This window comes from Staurois parvus, unplaced genomic scaffold, assembly GCF_062004578.1.
Source record: "Staurois parvus isolate SC_StPar_1 unplaced genomic scaffold, SC_StPar_1.0 ptg000104l, whole genome shotgun sequence".
NCBI classification, from domain to species: Eukaryota; Metazoa; Chordata; class Amphibia; order Anura; family Ranidae; genus Staurois; species Staurois parvus.
Window position 1 is genome coordinate 4,275,178 of NW_028317900.1, and position 23,227 is coordinate 4,298,404.

General features: G+C 41.4%; 1 protein-coding gene across 1 annotated transcript in view; it reads left to right on the forward strand.

Moving 5' to 3' along the window:
* STXBP6 (syntaxin binding protein 6) overlaps positions 1–23,098 on the forward strand; it is a 107,597-nt gene extending 84,499 nt beyond the window's left edge. The window contains exons 3-6 of the mRNA XM_089671278.1: positions 363–493; positions 9,025–9,190; positions 19,625–19,782; positions 22,251–23,098. Of these exons, the coding sequence (XP_089527404.1) occupies positions 363–493; positions 9,025–9,190; positions 19,625–19,782; positions 22,251–22,274 (479 nt within the window). The 3' untranslated portion in view covers positions 22,275–23,098. The remainder of the gene's footprint in view (positions 1–362; positions 494–9,024; positions 9,191–19,624; positions 19,783–22,250) is intronic.
* The last annotated feature ends 129 nt before the right edge of the window (positions 23,099–23,227 follow it).

The window sequence follows — 23,227 nt, forward strand, 5'->3', positions numbered from 1 at the left end:
AGTAGTTTTATTTCTCAAACCAGGTATGTATTTAAATATGGTTTGTGACTATTTCCAATTTTAAGTGAAATTTTAATTGCATATATTGTGCACATTCCTATTAAATCTGTAAAATACAAACTGTGAGGTTAATTTTTCTAGTCTGGCCTAAAAAAATGTAATTCTGAATCAGATCAGCTTTGTGTGATAGTATATCTCTTCTTTGCTTGGTTTTTAGGCAATGCACTTTTAACATGGGTAAGAAATGACTCTGTTATAGTTATGTATTTATTAGTAATGAACATCAGTTTATTTGATATGTCTGTATATGATATTTGACAGTAGGCATTGTCATTCTACTCAGTTTGTGTTTTTGTTTATAGTGACAAACAAGAGGCCATCGCAAGTCTACCTTACCAAGGTTAAACAGTTTGAAGGCTCATCCTGCTTTGTGAGAAGATCTCAGTGGACTCTCGAACAGCTTAGACAAGTAAATGGTATTGACCCAAATCGAGTAAGTAAGAGGGGGTAAAAAATTCCCAGACTTTTTGTTTAATAGAGGAGACATAAATAGTCTTTTCTCTACTCTCTCGGTTGATTTGCCAAAAGAGTGGAACATGTGCATCATGTTTTTTTTTCTTTTTTTTTTTTCTTTTTAAAGTTTCCTTGCACCTAGCTTCACCTCTTTCATGAAGATAAGTAAAAATGTATTTTGCAAAGTGAACATGCTCCACTTTTTTAGTAAATTACACAATTATGTTTTATTGCATAGTGCTGATGGCCAGCATAGGAGTAAAATCACTATAAATTCTCTGGCTTTGCCTGTTTGAGTGGGAAATGTCAGATTCCAGCATGTAAAACATACACCTAAGCTGAATTCTAAAGAGCTATCCTGCACCTTAGCAAAAATCCCATGATCATCGACCAATTTTGTGATTCTGGACCTTCGAGAGGGAGGAGTTTGCATGAATGGAGAACACACACTTCATTCAGCTTTCTTTTAACCTCCCTGGTGGTATTCCCGAGTGTAGCTCAGGGTAAAATTTCAGTACCAAAAGCGGTAACCCCGAGCTACACTCGGGCTTACCATGCGGCGCTGCATAGGGATTTCCTGCAGCACTTACCTTGTCCTGCACTCCCGCGATGTGTCCTCTGCAGCGTCCCCGTCCATCTCCTCCGGCCGATGCCGGCATCCGGCTTCTGTGTTCCGGTCCCTGTGACATCAAGACGTACGGGCGCCGGTACCGGCAGGAAATTTGAAAATTTTTAAAAATGTCATTTTTTTCTAAACAAATTTTACATAGTAAAACATTGCTGTTTCAAACCATTTCACATACATTTTGTCCCGAGTGCTTTGTCCTGTGCCCTGTCTGCATTTTGACTGTTCTTTCTGCCTGGAAACTTAGAAAAGTCCATGGCGTCCAAAAAGCGTCCCTTTAGGTCAAAAGCGGGTTTAGATCAGCTAGAGAACAGCGATAGTAAATCAGAACTACTTGCAGAATTGAGTGATAATGATTCATGGGGAAATTCGTCATCAGACACTGAAAACGATTTTGCGACTTTGCTCAGTGATGTGCGAACTTGGCGCTCTATTTCAAATTTCAGTGTTTTTGGTTTGATTATATTATTGAATTAAATGTATTATTATTATATTATTATTTTTTATGATTATTAGATTATAATTTATGATTTCGTGTTTCAAATTTTATCATCCCCAGGATGTTTAATAGACATCGGACAGATTTCAGTGAGTTATTCCTAAAAATTACAGCCTACAATAAAAAAACTACATATTTCCATGCAAAATAATGGTACCGCTTTCAGCACCAAAAATCTGAAATAATCATACCGCCAAGGAGGTTAAAAGCAGCAAGAACAAAGTGTTGTGTGCAGAGGCAAATAGGCTTAGTTTATATGGTCTGTCCCAGATGCTGGGGAATGTTTATTGGATGCCAAAAATTCATGCAAATGTATATCATTCAAGAAAGAAGAGTGCAGCTCCTATGTAAGAAAGGGTTGGGAGTAAATATGAAGTGCAATTTATATCATGTTGCTGTTAAAGGAGAAGCTTGTTTGGCTGTATTTCTGATCCTTCTGCACTCCTGTGATGCTTTTTCGTTACAGTCCAGTCTCTGGAAAGATCCTGACTTTAAGGACGAGATCCACCCAAATGTCTGGACCGGCACCTGGCTCAGCTCCTCGGCAAGCTGCTGAGAGCCTGAGCCAGCCACTTGCGCCCCCTCCATAGCCCAGCACTTCAGTGAGTGAAGGGGAGGGGAAGGGGGGTAAGCAGAGCAGATAACGATGACTAACAGTCACCACTCTCTGCTCAGAGCAGCAGGGAGAACTGAGCGATCAGCGATGTTCCGATTGCTCAATTCTCACCCTAAGTAAGACGTTTATGGATACATGAAGAAATGAAGAGTAAAAAATTTTGGAAGGTTGAACATCCAAATCCTTGATGCCATTTCTTGATAGAGGCTCTTCTGTTCGACCCTGGAGGTCTGTGAGGGGTTGGCTGTTTCTCAGGGCATGGAATTAATTTTCAAGGTGTACAAGTACATGTTGGTATGAAACATGAATGGTCATGGAGTCATCTTGGATGGTCTTGATCCATGTATCCTTTGCTAACAATTGTTTGATATCGAATACATTTGTAGATAGAATTTTATATAGTGTGCTCATCTGTTATCCTGTCCTGTTCTTTGACCTTTTTCTTTTCTTCTCTAATACTGTCTTTTTACTACCTGCTAAGTCAAATGTTCATGTGTCTGTTATGAAGTCTGTGAAACATCCAGCCACATGATGGTCTCGTTCTCTGGCTCCTTACAATCATTTTTACAGCTTGTTCATGGGTTGCTTCTTATTCTGGTGCTTGCTAAAAAGCTTGACTCCAGTTAAATTTTTCTTTTCCTATGCAGTGGGGCTGTGCCTGCAATGCATGGGTTAAATGCTTCTTTTGTTTAGGTGTTCAGGGAAAAGCTATACTTATCCCATCCTCCGGAAAACCACGCTCCCCCACGTACAGCGGTGGATTGTTCCTGGCCTTCTCATGTCTTCAGCCAGTCTATGGGTGTGATGATGTCAGGAACAGCTCATTCGCAAGACCGCTAGCGTGCAGGGCGACAGGGACCGATTATGCGCTTGGAGGAGCAATGGATTAGGCAAGTATATCTCCATTCTATGATTCCCTAGACAAAAATGAGCATTTAACCCATGCAATGTGGGCACAGTCCCAATGCATGGGAAAATATAAAATGTTTGCCTGGATTTCTTCTTTAAGAAAAAAAACTGCTGATTAGCACTGCCACAGGCTTTCCTAGTGTGCTAATTCCATTTCTCTATAGAGTTGGCAGACAACGTAAACGCCTCATTTGACTTGTATAAACTAATGTTTAGCAGCTTCAGCTGTTGTGCTGAGATGTGATTAGTGCTTCTCAATATTGTTGTTAAATTGTTTCACATCTGTTTCCTGTTCAGTTGTTTCAAACAAGTGACAGTGTGGTGTGTATCATTACAATGTGGATCTTCAGCTCTGGGTTTAGGAGTCATGGGAACCATGTGGATCTCAACTGGGATGTTTTTCATTTTAAATGGACTTTACCTATTTTCATGTTATTTACTGAAGACCTCTAAGTTTATGGTGTATCATTCAACAACATTAAAAATCCATTAGATAGTTGTATAGTGACCAATGTTTTCTTCATTTACATAAACACATCTTTCAAAGACTTTATTGAGCATATGGGCAGTCCTGGTCTATCACTGGGGCGAAGAGCGCCAAGTTAGCCAAAAGTAGCTCATCCCGTTGATCTAAGGTAAACTCCTATTCAAGATTAAAGACCAGTAGCGGATAGTGGTTTACATACAGTACCAACCCGAAACTTGAGAAAAGTTGACATTTTGTTTATGTCAATAGATGAGATAGAAGAGAGAGTTTCTAATGTAGGAAACAAGGTTCAAAGGGGGCCTCTAATGTAAGGGTCATTTAATGATTACCTTCTTTATTTTTGTGGTCTGTATATGCTTAGAGCATCAAAGATTTCAAGACTTGGATAACAAAAAAAGTTTTATAATCCACTATGTCTCTTTTCTGCACATTCCAGTTTCAAACCAGTCCTACAAATTCCTTCAAAATAAAGTCGTCTACAGCTATTTGGAAAACTGCATGCTTCTGTGGGTGTCCACACATTTGGTCTTTTAATCTGAAATGGTTTCACTTGGAATATAAACACATTTGGTGCTGGAGAGCACACATTCTGCTTTAAACACAAGGCAAAGGCATGTGTTAGGAATACTTTGTTAAAAGACAAGACCTCTGGCAGTCCCTTTCAGTTTAAGTGCATGATCATGTTATATTATTATGCTGGATTGCCTGCTTGAATTTTTGGATGTAAGCACCCATGCAGAAGCTTACAGAAAAGCATTGGCACATGAGAAATGTTTCCTATCCTCATTTTCCAGTGCCAGATTATAGGGAAAATGGCAGAGGTGTAGGCTAGAAAGGGAAGAATAGACCATTTAAGTCTCTAGTTCTGAGATGGTTTATTATTTGACAAAATAATTGGACCACACTTATTTAGTAACTGCAATGTGTTTTTCATCATTTTGGTTTTATCCATTGGGTGTGATGAGTCAGCTAATTAAAAATGAAAACAGGTCATGTATCCTGTTATTCAAGAAGTGCTATGCCAGGTCTCTGTTAGTGTATCACCACCTTTATACTAGTGAATGGGCTCAGAGGCTCATGTTCATTGATAAGGCAGATGTTTGCAGTCTGCACAGATGTGTTTCATTACTGCGTTCAGTGTCATCTCACATTCACATAAATGTTGTAGATATAAAATATGCCTAGCATTAAAAAATAAGCGGTTTCTTGTACACAGGGAACCATAGGTGGGGCTAACAGATAGCCATAGAAGTGAATGGATGTACATAACTGTACTTGTGTAACTACCGATGCTGCTGTGCAATGTTGTTTGCACAATCAAAGAGGGGTACAGACATTGACTCTGATTTTTTGTATGCCCCACCTGTGGCTCTTAGGGCATGGGAAAACATTTGTTTTTTATGCTACACATATTTTATGCCTGCAATCCATGTGTATGTAGTTTTAGTATAGGGATGCATACACCTGGCTAGAAGCACTGTTGATGAAGACCTACTGTTAGTTTGTGTTAAATACATACATGCCAAGGTCACTGTATTCCTCCTATGAATGCCATCGTGTTCCTATGGAGTGTAGGCAGCATTGCCAGGCATATTTAAAAGTCCGTATCTTCTTTTAGGACTAAAATTTTGGCATAGGAATGGCACCTTCACAGTGCCTATGATAAAGTGTTTAAAGTATACGTGAACCCTCATCTTGTAAAATAACCCATTTAAAATAGAAATAAAAAGAAAAACATAAATACTTTTTTTTTTTTTTGTGATCACATGCCCTCTGCTTTCAGCTGGATAAGGAGCTGAGGGAGGAGAAACAGCAGAACACTGATCTTTCCAGTAAATAGCTGTAGGTAGGGGGGAGGGTCAGCAGAAGTCTTATCTTTAAAGGAAATCCGGCTGAGTTCTAGCACATGGATGTGCAGTGGTGGTGGGGTATAAGTCTTCAGACTTTTCAGGTAATCCGCTACCCTGCATCTGAAATATCTAAGCCTCATCCTTGACACATGATACAGGCATAGGTTTCCCTTCCACCAACTAAGCATCTCGTCTTATGCTCAGCCTTAGGATCAAAAAGGCTTCCCTCTGTGACATTTTACGTGAAAGTCCTAGGTCTCATGGTTGCCTTATTCAAAGCTGTTCCCTTCACTCAGTTCTACTCAAGGCTCCACCAACAGAACATTCTGTTGTCCGGAAACAAACACTTTACATCTCTAGACTTCCCTCTGCTTCACTCCAGTCAAACAAGAAACTTCCTAGCTTGGTGGATTTTCAATCCAGCATTGGAAATAGGGAAGTCCTTTCTTCCGCCTTCATTGATGGTGATAACAGCAGATGTTGGCCACTGGTCATCCAAGGAAGAGCTCTTCATCAACAACTGAGTTCAGAACAATAACATTTGGTCTTGAAGGAAAAAAGTCTGATCATCTCCTGGACTGAGATCACTGCCCAGCACTTTCCGCTGTTCACACCTTTGGAAGTGGACATTTGGAAGGTAGATTTCCACAGCAATCATCGCATCGAGCAAGAGGATTGGTCCTCCTGTCCCAACATCTTCAGTCTGCTATGTTGGAAATAGGGGGAACCTAGAGGTGGACATCCTGGCCTCCAAGTTGCCATTTTGGTTGCCAGACCCAAGAATCCTCTAGTAATAGAAGCCTTTGCTCTGGTAATCCCACAGACTCTGTTCAGGTTAAAGGATAAGTTCACCTTTGGAACATGTTACATTCCACCCATTTTTAGGATTCTCTCCTCAGAGGACTCAGTGGGAGCCATTGGCTCATGCTGCTGTCAGTCAAATCCTGTATGGAGGGAGCAGGGGGTGGGACCTAACAGTGTGTCTATAGATGCACACAGACTGTCTCAGGAGCAAGCTCACAGGTGTGCCCCATAGAAAGTGGCTTCCTGTGGTGGCACACTGAGAAAAGCAGGAGCTGAGAGCCCAATGGGAGGCCTGAGAAGAGAAAGTTTGGGATCACTCCATGTAATACCATTGCTCAGAGCAGGTAAGTATGACATGTTTACTATTTTAATTTAAAAAAAAAAAAATTAAGCTGCACAATTACTTTAATGAAGACACTTTCCTACTCTTCCTGTGCCAAGCTTCCAAGCATCCCAAGGAAATTGCTCTGCATTGTTTGTACGTAGTCGGGGCTGTCAGAGTATCTGAAAGCCACAGCATCTCTACGAAAAACAGACTCTTTGTTCTGTCATAGGGACCTTGAAAAAGACACCTTTTGTCCGCAAGTCCACTATTGCTAAGACAGGTTATTTGTTAGTACCTATATGGCAATATAAAAGCATTGGTACCTCCAGTACCTTTACATGCTCACTTCACCAGATTGGTGGGGGTTTCCTGGGATTTCCACAATCTAGCGTGTGGTGCTCAGCTCTGTAAAAACAATACCTGGTCTTCAATTCACACATTCTGCCAGGTGGATGCTTTTGGCTGCAAAGTTCTTTCAGCAGCACTCTGAGTTGGACCTTTTGACTCCTTTCTGTTTTTTTGGGCCTGATGGCATGGTTCTTGTTGTTGCCCATCCTACTGTATGATTAAATAAAAGGAATATTGACTTTTAATGTACTCCTACATCACAAGAAAAAACCTAAGTCTCCTATGGCTACTACTTGTGCTTAGTGAAAGGGTGATCTTGCTCTCCCCAAGCATCAACCTGAAAACCAAGGCTTACCACTTCCTTTCATCTCAAGCCTGCCCAAATGCCCTTCACACAGACATCTATCTGTTGGTGTTTTGCACTAGCGTTAATCCAAGATGTCTCAAACCTCCGAGTCCAATCTGTCATTTCAAAAGGGTACAAAATATCGTTTTTACCTCTGCCCCTTCTTGCATTTACCTTCCCATCTGCCAGCTTCAGACCAAATAACAGTCAATTGAATGACTGCCTGGCACCAACATAAGGCACAGGGAATGGTTGAACCAGTTTTTTAAGAAGTACGGTTTCAAGGTTCACAGTTCCAACTGGACTTTAAAATTTCTAAATGGATTTCTTTGTGCACCAAAATTCTGGAGGGAGTCAGGAAGATCTGTTACTGCTTCTCTCAGACAAGGGAAATTTCTGTCATCTGTATACAAACCTTATCCCCATCTTTCCCTCACAACAATGCTTTCTATGCTTTTCTGTGGAAGAGCAACACTTCCAATTTGTAGCACTAACATTTGGGCTCTCCTCTGCATCCTGAGTGTTCAGAAAAGTTATTTCCCCTACTTCTGGCTCGTGGCATTCATGTCGCAGGTTACTTGGATGACATCTGCTGAGGGACTCCTCAGTCGTAACATTGTCTGCCAATTCTTTTCCTTCAAACTTGGCTGCATATTCAACTTTCCAGAGTCTGCCCTTTAGTCCTCACACTGTCTAGAGTACCTGGGTCTAATGTTAGACATAGTCTATAACAGAATCTTCCTTTTGCAGGAGAAAGTTGCTTCTCTAAGGTCCCACAAGTGGACTCTGCAGTGAAAACAGCACCCCTAAGTTTGCTTCATCATGAGGCTTTTGGACTTAATGATAGTCTTCGAGGCTGTTCAGTTTTAAAAACTGGCTGTAGTCTTTTTTTTTTTTTTTTTTATAGCAGGTATGTTAATATTTAGCTAAATAAGATATATTTTTGTAAGTGTTGTTCTTGGTGCTTGTAGCCTTTTAGAACAGTTGCACGCCAAGCATTAGGGTCCTGTTCTATTGACCTTTTATATAGGGTATCCCGGATTCCGGAATAGATGTTTGAGTACATTGCTGTCACTTCCTTATGACAATATTACATAGAACCTTAGGTTTAAACATGCTATTTGCATTTTCATGTTAATCCTTTATTTGGTGTGACACAGAGTGATGTTAACAATTGTTTCTGTTGAGTGTTTGGCTGGGAAAGTTTGCTTTAGAAAGTACAAATACCAATTAGAACAAATTGTGTAACTGAATTGTTATGCTGACTGGGATTTTTAACACACACTGGTGAGAGAATGCTTCTACTATAAATGAAAAGTGATTTGTTCTTCCAACCTTCTATGTACAGTATAAGGAGGCTACACAGGCTCATCAGCCTTTCCTTCTGGTTAATGCAATTATTCTCTATTTTCTGTGTTAATGTGTGCATGGCATGGAGGTTTCAGTGTAGAGCTGGCCATGCACCTCTAATCAAGTTTCAATCAGTGTGGGTTCCTCTGCTCAAAATAAGTCAATTATTTAATCAAAGTCTGTGGAAGGGATATTTGGAAATGTATTTTGTCAGCAACTGTCAGCCTCGTAGCTGAACAAAAGGAAACTAACACACCAAGGGTCCTCCTTAAAAGCAGTAGCAGAGGTTGCTTTTATGACATGTAATTCTCTGTAATACATCACCTACAATTTCATTTTGCTTTGTTTACAGGAATCTCCAGAATTTGACCTCCAGTTTGATAATGGCTTTGATCAATGGGTGGCGGGTTCAGGTTCTGAGAAATTTACTTTCTTCCAAATACTGTATCACACATGCCAGAGATACCTCTCAGACCGAAAACCTGAGTTCATCAACTGCCAATCCAGACTGTTCTCAGGTGAGTTCAGTAGACAACTCGGATGCATTCCCAAATGGTGGAATTTGAGAGATATATAGGAAGCACAAATAACTATATTTTTCACTGATTCAAAGCACCTTAAACTTGCTGTGTGGCCACCTGGCTGGATGCGTTCAGGTTACTGGACTGGTGCTGGTGTAAGCGGGGCTCGTTGCTTTCTCCGTTTCAGTCACAAATGGTCTGAAAGCATTATTGCTGGTGTAAGTTTCATGACCATTAGCTGACTGAAGAAATGAAATGGCACTGTAGTCCGCATCTATCTGCTGTAGTATCTGCAGATAAGCATGACTAGCCAGAATCAGGTGTTATATGAAACTAACAAGCAATCCAACTCAATCTTTTTATTGCAATTGGAAGTGAAAAAGGTTTTATGTAACCGTTCACCTATGTAAACATAATGGTCAGCTACTTTAGGAGTATGACACCTAAGCCCATATAAATGTGTGATAACTTATTAATCTAATGGTGTCCCATTGCTGCTTAGACCTACCCTCTTCCCTGAAGGCATTATGGATGGTGCAGAAAACAGTCATTCTGCTCATACATGCCATGTCAGCCTCGAAGGAGAAGTAGTGTTTTATACATAGCCCCAGATAGGGTGATATAGAAGTTGTAACCAAGTCCGAGCATGGACATGGGAAATTTTGTTATTGGGATAATATTTTGTGTTACATTTTTTTCTGATCCTGATTGTGTTCTTTTCCATGGGAAATGGGAATGTTTACCACTTGCATGTGAAATGAAAGATAGTGAGTTGAAGACAACAGAGAGCAGGCTGCACATCAGTGACATCACCACTTCATAAAAGATGTATTGTACTACAGTGTACAGCCTGTCCCCACCATATGAACTGCCCCATCTGATGAAATACACCATAGTAGGCTTAATCTTAGAGATGAGGGTGGCTAGGGGGGGGCACAGTTATATACCAAAAACAATCAGGAACAATGGTATGCAAAATCATGACATCTTAAAAGGGACATGTGTTGCAAGCATTGCTTTCCAAGGGGCATTAATGCTAAAATTTAATTTACTGTGTTTAACTTAATTCAATAAATACATTAGAAAAAATGTTATATAGAATTGTGCGTTCTGTAAGCATAGTCCTCCTCCCTCCATGCTGCCAAACAGGCCTACTTCTTGACCCTCATCAAGGCCCTCTCCTCCAATCCTCGCCGACTCTTCTCTGCCTTCAACTCTCTACTCTCTCCACCCCCACCTCCACCCAGCACCTCACTCACTGCCCTTGAGATTGCCAATCACTTCAAAAACAAGATTGACACAATTCGCAAGGACATTGCCGCAACTCACACACCCTCTCAACCCATCCCCTCTCACACAGCTACCCCCTCATACCCCCTCCCCCTCGACATAACCCGCAGGGACTTCGTCGCTGCTCAAACTCTCTCCAACCCCCTTCACCCTCACTCAGCTACCCCCTCATCACCCCTCCCCCACGGCCCCACCACTGCTCTGACCTCCTCTTCCACCCCACCCTACATTCCTCATACTGAAGCTCCCCCCACACTCCGCACCTTTGACCTTACTACCATCGAGGAAGTCTCCAAGATCCTCTCTGATGCCCACCTCACCACCTGCCCCCTCGACCCTATCCCCTCACAACTCCTACGACCTTCCTCCTCCTCCATCCTACGCTCCCTCACCCACATCTTCAATCTCTCCCTCTCCTCAGGCACTTTCCCCTCCCCTCTGAAACATGCACACATCACCCCCATACTTAAAAAGCCCTCCCTGGACCCCAATGACCCGACCAACCTCAGACCCATCTCCCTGCTCCCATTTACATCTAAACTCCTCGAGCGCCTAGTCTACACCCGCCTATGCTCTCACCTCAACGACAACAACCTCCTCGATCCCCTACAGTCCGGCTTCCGTCCTGTACACTCCACCAAAACCAACTCCACTCCAACGACCTGCTAACCGCCAAAGCTAATGGCCACTATTCAGTGCTCCTACTCCTTGACCTCTCTGCGGCCTTCGACACAGTCGACCACCCCCTCCTCCTCAAAAAACTACACTCCCTCGGCCTCAGAGATTCTGCTCTCTCCTGGCTCTCATCCTACCTGTCACAACGCTCATTCAGCGTTACCTATAATGCTACCACCTCCCCCTCACTCCCCCTCTCTGTTGGGGTCCCTCAAGGCTCTGTCCTCGGGCCCCTTCTCTTCTCCATCTATACCTCCTCCCTTGGCCAACTCATACACTCTCACAAATTCAACTACCACCTCTATGCCGACGACACACAAATCTATCTCTCAACCCCCCACCTCACCCCCTTGGTCTCAGCCCGAATCACACACCTACTGAGCGACATATCAGACTGGATGTCGCTCCACTTCCTTAAATTGAACCTCTCCAAAACCGAGTTTCTTGTCTTCCCCCCAGCCCGGACCCCACCCCCCATTGACTTCTCCGTCACATCCAACAACGCTACCATCAAACCCGCCCTGCAGGCCAGAGTACTGGGTGTCATTCTGGACTCCAACCTATCCTTCCAGCCCCAAGTCCAATCTTTAACAAACTCGTGCAGACTCCACCTCCGCAACATCGCCAAAATCCGCACGTTCCTAACCCCAGAAACCACTAAACAGCTCATCCACTCCCTCATCATATCACGACTCGACTACTGCAACTCCCTCCTCACTGGCCTGCCTCGCCACTGGCTATGCCCGCTTCAGTCGATCCTGAATACGGCTGCCAGACTCATTCACCTTTCCAACCGCTCTCTCCGCCACCCCCCTCTGCCAATCCCTCCACTGGCTTCCGATTGCGCAACGGATCAAATTTTAAATCCTAACGCTGATGTACAAAGCTGTCCACCATACTGCCCCGAACTACATCACTGACCTAATATCCAAGTACCGCCCAGCACGCACACTCCGCTCCTCACAAGACCTCCTTCTCTCTAGTTCCCTGGTCTCCTCCTCCCATGCCCGCCTCCAGGACTTCTCCAGGGTGTCACCCATCCTCTGGAACTCCCTGCCCCAACCCATCAGATTATCACCTACTCTCCTCTCCTTTAGGCGCACCCTGAAAACCCATCTCTTCAGGGAAGCCTACCCCACCCCCTGCTAACTTGCCGACCTCCTCCACTCTTCCTACCACTCCATCCCCCACAGCTATCTCCTCCTGTGCCACCACCCCCTCCCTCCTAGATTGTAAGCTCGAAAGAGCAGGGCCCTCGATCCCCTCATGTTTTGCATTGTATTGGTATTGTTCTGTCACATGTTCTGTCCCCCTTTGTAATGTACAGCGCTGAGCGAACTATTGGCGCTTTATAAATACTGTATAATAATAATAATAATAATAATAATAGTCAATCAAAAAATGTGCAAAACCTGAACAATGTCTAATCACCCTACCAAATGGTCATGTCAAAACCAACATGTGTCTCTTAATATTAAAAATGCTGCTACTTAAAGCAGAGCTCCTGTGTAAATGTAAAAAACAGACACTCACCTGTCTCGATCCAACAGTGCCCTCACCGCAGCCGGTTTCACCGTCCGTCCTCTCTCCTTGGCGCCGGGATCTTAAGTGTGGGCACCCGGCTGTGACAGCTTGCAGCTCGATTAGCACTGCACCTTATGAATGTTCCTGTAGTCTTCTGGGACCTGACACGTGTTCCAGAAGACTACGAGCAGGGAGGGAGGGGGGAGGACAACTTGTACTTCTGATCGCCTAGGCAATCGCAGCAGAAGTGGGAGCTCGTACCTGTCAAAATCCGGTACCCGCTCCCCAAGGTGCAAGGAGGTCTTAAAGTGGAGCTTCCCCTTTTGGGTGGAACTCCGCTTTAAACATCACTATATAGAGGACATGTCCCTTTTATAATCCCTCCCACTATGGAAGATCCTAACAGCATTTTAATTAACCATCTTTTTTTTTAAATTGAAATTAAAACATTACTAAAACTCTTAGTTTAAAAACAGAATAAAATGTACCTCATAAAACAAGGTGGTGCTGTAATGAAGCTTGCATAGAGATTAGAGATGAGCGAATCGAACCAGGCGAAGTGGAATTCGATACGAATTTCAGGAAAAATTCGATTCGCGTCGAATCCGAATATTAGCCTACTTTGGGTGCGCGAATCGGATTTTTCCCGATCAGCCGGCAAAAGTGTCCCTGCAGAGAGCTCCGCTATTTCTGACAGTTCTCTGACAGTTCCTTCACATGTACAGCGGTTGAAACATTGTATCTATTTGTTTCCATTTAGGATACAGATGTTTTTATTCGGAAACAGATACAATGTTTCAACCGCTGTACATGTGAAGGAACTGTCAGAGAACTGTCAGAAAAAGAGGAACTCTGCAGATACACTTTTTACCGGTTTGGAATTCTTATTTTCATCCTACTTCTTCTTCTTCTTCTTCTTCTTCTTCTTCATCCTCATCCTCAGAAGAAGAGGATGAGGATGAAGAAGAAGAAGTAGGATGAAAATAAGAATAATTCCAAGCCGGCAAAAAGTGTATCTGCAGAGTTCCTCTAAGTGTATCTGCAGAATAGAGGAGCTCTGCAGATACACTTTTTGCCGGCTTGGAATTATTCCTTTTTTCATCCTACTTCTTCTTCTTCTTCCTCTTCATCCTCATCCTCTTCTTCTTCTGAGGATGAGGATGAAGAAGAAGAAGTAGGATGAAAATAAGAATAATTCCAAGCCGGCAAAAAGTGTATCTGCAGAGCTCCTCTAAGTGTATCTGCAGAATAGAGGAGCTCTGCAGATACACTTTTTGCCGGCTTGGAATTATTCTCATTTTCATCCTACTTCTTCTTCTTCTTCATCCTCATCCTCAGAAGAAGAGGATGAGGATAAAGAGGAAGAAGAAGAAGAAGTAGGATGAAAATAAGAATAATTCCAAGCCGGCAAAAAGTGTATCTGCAGAGCTCCTCTATTCTGCAGATACACTTAGCGGAGCTCTGCAGATACACTTTTTGCCGGCTTGGAATTATTCTTATTTTCATCCTACTTCTTCTTCTTCATCCTCATCCTCAGAAGAAGATGAAGAAGAAGAAGAAGTAGGATGAAAATAAGAATAATTCCAAGCCGGCAAAAAGTGTATCTGCAGAGCTCCTCTAAGTGTATCTGCAGAATAGAGGAGCTCTGCAGATACACTTTTTGCCGGCTTGGAATTCTTCTTCTTTTCATCCTACTTCTTCTTCTTCTTCCTCTTCATCCTCTTCTTCTTCTTCTGAGGATGAGGATGAAGAAGAAGAAGAAGAAGAAGAAGTAGGATGAAAATAAGAATAATTCCAAGCCGGCAAAAAGTGTATCTGCAGAGCTCCTCTATTCTGCAGATACACTTAGAGGAGCTCTGCAGATACACTTTTTGCCGGCTTGGAATTATTCTTATTTTCATCCTACTTCTTCTTCTTCTTCTTCATCCTCAGAAGAAGAAGAAGATGAAGAAGAAGAAGAAGTAGGATGAAAATAAGAATAATTCCAAGCCGGCAAAAAGTGTATCTGCAGAGCTCCTCTAAGTGTATCTGCAGAATAGAGGAGCTCTGCAGATACACTTTTTGCCGGCTTGGAATTCTTCTTATTTTCATCCTACTTCTTCTTCATCCTCAGAAGAAGTAGAAGAGGATGAGGATGAAGAGGAAGAAGAAGAAGAAGTAGGATGAAAATAAGAAGAATTCCAAGCCGGCAAAAAGTGTATCTGCAGAGCTCCTCTAAGTGTATCTGCAGAATAGAGGAGCTCTGCAGATACACTTTTTGCCGGCTTGGAATTATTCTTATTTTCATCCTACTTCTTCTTCTTCTTCTTCATCCTCAGAAGAAGAAGAAGAGGATGAGGATGAAGAAGAAGAAGTAGGATGAAAATAAGAAGAATTCCAAGCCGGCAAAAAGTGTATCTGCAGAGCTCCGCTAAGTGTATCTGCAGAGCTCCGCTATTTCTGACAGTTCTGTGACATTCACTCCATACAGCGGTTGAAACATTGTATCTATTTGTTTCCATAAATGGAAACAAATAGATACAATGTTTCAACCGCTGTATGGAGGGACTGTCACAGAACTGTCAAAAATAGGCTATTTCTGACAGTTCTGTGACATTCCCTCCATACAGCAGTTGAAACCGCTGTATGGAGTGAATGTCACAGAACTGTCAGAAATAGCCTATTTCTGACAGTTCTGTGACATTCCCTCCATACAGCGGTTGAAACATTGTATCTATTTGTTTCCATAAATGGAAACAAATAGATACAATGTTTCAACCACTGTATGGAGGGAATGTCACAGAACAGTCAGAAATAGCGGAGCTCTGCTGATAGATACAGCGGTTGAAACATAGGCTATGTTTCAACCGCTGTATGGAGTGAATGTCAGAGAACTGTCAGAAATAGCCTATTTCTGACAGTTCTCTGACATTCACTCCATACAGCGGTTGAAACATAGCCTATGTTTCAACCGCTGTATCTATCTGCAGAGCTCCGCTAAGTGTATCTGCAGATACACTTAGCGGAGCTCTGCAGATACACTTTTTGCCGGCTTGGAATTCTTCTTATTTTCATCCTACTTCTTCTTCTTCATCCTCATCCTCAGAAGAAGAAGAGGATGAGGATGAAGAAGAAGAAGAAGTAGGATGAAAATAAGAAGAATTCCAAGCCGGCAAAAAGTGTATCTGCAGAGCTCCGCTAAGTGTATCTGCAGAGCTCCGCTAAGAAATAGCGGAGCTCTGCAGATACACTTTTTGCCGGCTTGGAATTCTCCTTCTTCTCATCCTTCTTCTTCTTCTCATCCTTCTTCTTCTTCTCATCCTTCTTCTTCTTCTCATCCTTCTCCTTCTTCTCATCCTTCTCCTTCTTCTCATCCTTCTCCTTCTTCTCATCCTTCTCCTTCTTCTCATCCTTCTTCTTCTCATCCTTCTTCTTCTCATCCTTCTCCTTCTTCTCATCCTTCTCCTTCTTCTCATCCTTCTTCTCATCCTTCTTCTCATCCTTCTTCTCATCCTTCTCCTTCTTCTCATCCTTCTTCTCATCCTTCTTCTCATCCTTCTCCTTCTTCTCATCCTTCTCCTTCTTCTCATCCTTCTCCTTCTTCTCATCCTTCTCCTTCTTCTCATCCTTCTCCTTCTCCTTCTTCTCATCCTTCTCCTTCTCCTTCTTCTCATCCTTCTCCTTCTCCTTCTTCTCATCCTTCTCCTTCTCCTTCTTCTCATCCTTCTCCTTCTTCTCATCCTTCTCCTTCTCCTTCTTCTCATCCTTCTCCTTCTCCTTCTTCTCATCCTTCTCCTTCTTCTCATCCTTCTCCTTCCTCATCTCCAAGGGCATTTAAATTAAAGGTACAGTGTTCTGCACTAATTTAAAGGCTCTCTGAAGCCTAGAAACCCTTTTTATAAGTTAACTTTGTAGCGAATAAATTCGCATCGAATCGAATTTCTTCCTGAAATTCGGCGAATCAGCCGAATCGAATTTTTGAATAATTCGCTCATCTCTAATAGAGATAGCTTCATATCCTGTGGTTATAGCACAAATAGATAAAAGATGGAATAGAAGATCCTTTGCTTGATGTCAAGAACAAGACCAATGTAAGAAACGTATACCAAGACACTTGAGAAACCATCCACCCAAGAAAAGAAAGAAAAATAAAGGCACAAATACAGATGACTGAAAATAAATTGGCCAAGAATCCATCACATGGAGTCCAAATGTTACTCATAGTAATGTGTTAAGTCCACTCAAAATTCATCCCTTTGGTAATGCATATAATCTGAAGAGCCCATATACCTCTCTCCTTCTTAACAAGGAGGAACTATCACCTTTGTGTGTGTGAGATTTTTTTTCCCTTTTTAATTTGCATTATATTTTAGATTATGATGGAATTCTTTTTAAATGTATTAAGTCTCAATCTCCTGTTTGCTGATGTTGTGTCATTTCTTTAAAGGTTTTCATCCTAAAGCCTTCTGCTAGGGATATTGAATCTCTTTCAACATACTTCTGGAATAGGGTAGAAATGGGATTTCAATTTAATAGAAAATTCACCTTTTGAGGGTTGTTGTTGGTTAGTGCTAAAACCGTGAAAATCACCACAATCCAAACAACCCAAATCATTATAGCAACATAAATCCTAAAAATCTAAACTGTTATTTATGAAGTTGAATACCGTTATTATTGTTGATACCAATAAAGTTCATATGGGGGTAGTGCTTATGAGATCTGCCAACCTAACATTAAGCACCATTTTTAACAAGCCTTAGCTCTTTTAGGGCTCGTACACATTGCGATAATGGTGGGCTACCGCACCCAAAGCCACCAAAAAATTTCCCAATGACCCGCAGCTCCTGCTCAGAACATGCAGTTGTATGTGGTATGTGCCAGGGATTCATAAAGCATGCTTACAGAGAAATGCTCCAAACTCAGATACATTGGTAGATGTATTTTTTTCTAGCGGTATTTGATGTTATAAAAAATGCTAGTGCGCATGAAGACTTAAACATTTATGCCACTTAAAAAAAAAAACCATATATATATATATATATAAAGTTGTGTTCAAATTAATAGCAGTCAGACATCACTAACCTGATCAATTACTGTTTTTGGTAGAACTGATATTTCTACATGGCAAATAATTTACTAGCAGGTGTAGTAGAGTAATAGAAATCCAACAGACCCAACAGTCATGACATGCATGCTGCTGATTCTGTGTAATTGAATTACTAATTGAAAGGGGCATGTTCAAAATAATAGCAGTGTGGAGTTCTATTAGTGAGGTCATTCATTCTTTGAAAAACAGGTGGCAATTATTGCCCTTATTTAAGGAAGGAAGGCAGCAAATGTTGTACATGCTGGTTACAGTGCATTTCTCTCTGAAATTCCGAGGCAAATGGGTCGTTCCAGACATTGTTCAGAAGAACAGCGTACCTTGATTAAAAAGTTGATTGGAGAGGGGAAAACATAAAGAAGTGCAGAAAATGATAGGCCGCTCAGCTAAAATGATCGCAAATGCTTTAAAATGGCAACCAAAACCTGAAAGATGTGGAAGAAAGCGAAAAACTACCATTCGAATGGATAGAAGAATAGCCAAAATGGCAAGGACTCAGCCAACAATCAGCTCCAGGAAGATCAAAGAAGGTCTAAAAGTTACCAGTGAGTACTGTTACAAATAGAAGACGCCTATGTGAAGCCAAGCTATCTGCAAGAAGCCCCCGCAAAGTCCCACTGTTGAAAAAAAGACGTGCTGAAGAGGTTACAATTTGCCAAAGAGCACATTGACTGGCCTAAAGAGAAATGACGCAACATTTTGTGGACTGATGAAAGTAAGATTGTCTCCGGCCACTAGACCCAAAAAGAACAGTTTGTCAGACGACCCCCAAACACTGAATTCAAGCCACAGTAAACTGAAGTTTTTAACCTACGTTTTCTAGCAGTCAGTTTCCAGTGGTTAGAAAAGTTTGTCAAACGCCCCGTGTACATGAGCCAAAGGCATTTGCAGATTAAATACTAGCACCTCTAAACATATATTCTATATTACAAAGTACAAGGTGCAGTGTAAGGGCTCATGTTCCTGCAGCTGATAAACTCACATTCAGGAGCTTTTCTGAATTTTTTTCAGCAACCCCTGAGCTCTCCCTAATGTGTTTTTATGTGTCCATGTACACATCGTTGTTTACAGTCGTTTTTTTGAACGCACCGAACTTGCGTTCAGGAGTAGATTTTAGCAGCATTTCAAATGCTTGTAAATGCGGCTAACTGTGTTTAGACATGTTTTTTTTAATGATTCCATATGCGGATGCTGTCCAGTGCCTTTTTTCATCATTAGAAATGCATGCAAAGTGTTTTCTATGTATTCAAATGGACCTAGTACACCAGCGCAGTCAGTTCCTGGTTTTGCATGAAGGAAAAAATGGTAGAACGTGCCGCATTATGCTCATGATGGGATCCATAGTAAACACAACCAGAAAAGACAGGTCATCTCAACACATACTGCTCTCTCTGCTTCTGCTCTCTCTATTTCTCTCAAAATGTCTGAAATAGTTAATTATTTACTATTTTTCAGTGCATTCTGGGCATTTTGGAAGGTCTCCTGATGTTCTCTTTAAAAAACGTTTCTAAATGCAAACGCGGCTAAACAGGCGTTTTTAACCTACGTTGTCCAGCAGTTTCCATGGTTCAGAAGTGTTTTCCAAACGTCCCGTGTACATGAGCCCTAACAGTATAATTACATTTTTATTACAAAGGAACATTTATTTCCCATCTTCATTATCTCCGGAATGCCTGAAAATGTTGTATGAAACCTGCTAATAGTAAAGTTACTACTGCACTGTGAGATTTAATACGTTACACATTATGTTTATACTTTATTTACTGTAAATACAAATAAAGTAAAAATCCAATGTTGCTTATATATTGTATTATGAAGTATAATTGTATCATTTATCTAGAATATTATTTGCATTACAGGAAACAGTATACTTCATTCTGCCGCAGACAGTGTAACTAGTGCTGTACAGAAAGCTAGCCAAGCCCTTAATGAGCGCGGGGAACGACTGGGCCGAGCAGAGGAATCTACAGCAGAGATGATGAACAGCGCACAACAGTTTGCAGACACTGCGCACAAGGTGATCATAATTTGTCTCCCCCCACAGTCAGGACCCTACTGCAGTGACAATGAGCTGTGCAAATGATTATTTATAGTATATGTCAGTGATGGCTCCCTTGTGCTCCCAGCATTTCAGGAAACACTTGATAAAGCTTCTTGCGGTTCCTCTTAATGTACATTCATTCACAGTGGTGGACAGGAAATTGTATTAATGGTTTACTGTCTGCTGCTATAAAAGAGCATGGGGATATCATCACAGACTTCAGAATGATGACTTTCACAGCTTTTCCTTTGACACATGCAGGAGATTTATGTAATAGGGAAGGGGTTAAGTGGGGTAACAGTGATGAAAGAAGATAAAAGCTTTTATATTTGTGTATCAAAAACAACATTGTAAAAACAATATGTTGATAGATAAACACATAGAATTAAGATAATCACATCCATATGGATATAAAAAATATGTTAAAGACTAGATTCCCTTTCAAAGGGGTTCAGCTTTTGTTGTAGAATAGAAATGGTGTTCTAAGGTTCCTTTCATACAAACGTTCTGTTTGATGGAAAATGGAATCCGTTTTTTTCTTTGAACAAACGTGACTGAGCTGATGAAACAGTTTTTACATCAGTTTTTTTTTTTTTACATTTACTACAAATGCAAAAACAAACTGTTTGTCTTTTTACATCCATTTTTCATCCTGTTTTTTAACCACTTCAATACCGGGCACTTATACCCTCTTCCTGTCCAGGCCAATTTTCAGCTTTCAGCGCCATCGCACTTTGAATGACAATTGCACGGTCGTGCAACACTGTGCCCATATGAAATTTGTATCATTTTATATTTTTTTAATTTCATTTTCCAAAAAATTTTGACAAAAAAATTCAACTTCAAAAAATTAATCATGCCACTTGATAAATACCTTGGACTGTGTACTTTCCAAAAAGGGGTAATTTGTGCTATATTTTTACTGTCCTGCCATTTTTGGGCCTCAAGAAATGTGATCAGCTGTCAGTACATCAGAATTGATCGATTTTAAGATGTGTATCTCGTAGTTTGTGGACTCTAACTTTCATCCAGACTAAATAATATACACTGATTTGGGTTATTTTTACCAAACAAATGTAGCAGATTACAAGTTGGCTTACATTTTATGAAGAAACATTACTTATTTGCAAAATCTTATTACAGAAATGAAGAAAAATGCATTTTTTCAGTTTTTTTTTTTACTTAGCAAAAAATAAACCCAGTGGTGATTAAATATCACCAAAAGAAAGTGTGAACAAGATGATAAAAAATTTAGGTACACTGTTGCATGACCGCGCAGTTGTCCTGAAAGCTGAAAACTGGCCTGGACAGGACTGGAAAGTGCCCGGTATTGAAGTGGCTAAAGGGTCTGTGATAGTTGCCTGAAAGACGTTTCTTTATATTCTCCATATTTTTCATTATTCTGTTTCAAAAATGGGTCTGTAGATTTCTGTCTAGCTGCAAAAACCCTGATCTTTAAACTCGCACACTAATAAAATGTACATTAAGCTGATCATGCTCAAATGTGCATCTAGACAAATAAATAGGTCAGTATTCCTTTTTTATTCCTCATTAGTGTTTTCCTGTCAGATTGTTATGCTGTACACATACTTCATATTTAGAAACACATTGCCTCTGATATCACCAGCAACATGCGATTCTGTTCTTTCTGCAGATTTTTGGTGTTTGTTTCTTGCCTTTATTTCAGTGCCGGTCCACATGTATGTGGATTGGATGTTGTTTGAACCACATCCAATCTGCATGACATGTGAAATAACATTGCTTCCTATGGTGCCTGTTCACATATGTCCGGTGTACTGTAGGTGCGGATTGAAAGAGTCATGTCCAATTTCTGACCAGTGCCTTCAGGTTCAGGTGCGGATTACATGCTGTTGACTTTTATGGGAACTGTTTCTAATCCGCACATGTCATCAGTTGTAAACAGGCTAAAATCCTGTCCTGAACAACCTGAGCTAAAGCTGCCCTGAACCTAAGCTAAAGCTGCCCTGAACCTGAGCTACAGCTGCCCTGAACCTGAGCTACAGCTGCCCTGAACCTGAGCTACAGCTGCCCTGAACCTGACCCACAGCTGCCCTGAACCTGACCCACAGCTGCCCTGAACCTGACCCAAAGCTGCCCTGAACCTGACCCAAAGCTGCCCTGAACCTGACCCAAAGCTGCCCTGAACCTGACCCAAAGCTGCCTTGAACCTGACCCAAAGCTGCCCTGAACCTGACCCAAAGCTGCCCTGAACCTGACCCAAAGCTGCTCTGAACCTGACCTAAAGCTGCCCTGAACCTGACCTAAACCTGATCCGCTGAACAACTACTGTATCATATAGCTGCAAACACTGAGATTCAATCTGCACTGCACATGTGTGGATCAGCACTTAAACTTATTCTTTGTAATGACATTTATTTCAAATCTCCAGCTTAATTTATGTAGTGTTTTATTTCTCTCCACAGCTTGCCATGAAACATAAGTGCTGACACCTTCTTGAGTGGGAGATCAATGTAACAACCCCTTTACCCCTGCCGAACTGTATATGCCAAAACCTCAGCACAAAGGTTATAACTAAATATATAAATCTTTTTATTTTGAATGGGACACCTGTTTACCTCTTCCTGCCACTCCCATCGTGCTTTTCAGGCACAAGTGGTGCCAATGCATGGGTACCGAATTACTCTGGGAGGAGTTAGTTCAGGATATAACATGCAGGGTACAGCTTCCAGCAGCCACTATGGCACCACAACTGCACGGACATCAATCGGTGATCAACGGAAAGATTGCATTCCAAGACAGCTGAGGAAATTGGATTAAAGATGCAGGACACACAATGTTTACTGTAATTACCAGCTATGAGTTGGCGAGCCACAAGCCTGCGCTGATGTGAATGATGCCTCACTGTGCTACTAAAGGAACTGTAACTGGCTGGTTAGTGGGTGAATGGTGCTCTTCTAAGAACTGTTTCAAGCTATTTAATGGCAAGTCTTGCCCAGACACCTGCATTTCCATCGGCAAAATGAAGTAGTCCTGTACAGACAAGCACTTACAAATAGCTTGCATTGCTTTATGTGTGTGTCTCTGGACATTTTTTTTTATTTAGTCTTAATTAAAAACTTTTATTGGCAGATTTGACCCCCTTTTTTTTTTTTTTTCTTTTTTTAGAGGCGAGAACATCATCCAGCTCTTGTGCCAGCATTTTTACAGGGCTGGCATATTTTTAACATTCTCATGTGTTTTAGTTTTTAACCATGTTGCATAATGATATTCTAAGCAATAAAATGGTTACTTATACCTTCAGAAACCTTTACCCTGGTTTTTGGCTTTCTTTCAGGCAGTAGTAAATGTACAGTATTTTCTGGCGTATAAGACTGCTTTTTATACTTAAACATATACCCCAAAAATTGGGGGTCGTCTTATACGCGGGGTATAAAATGTG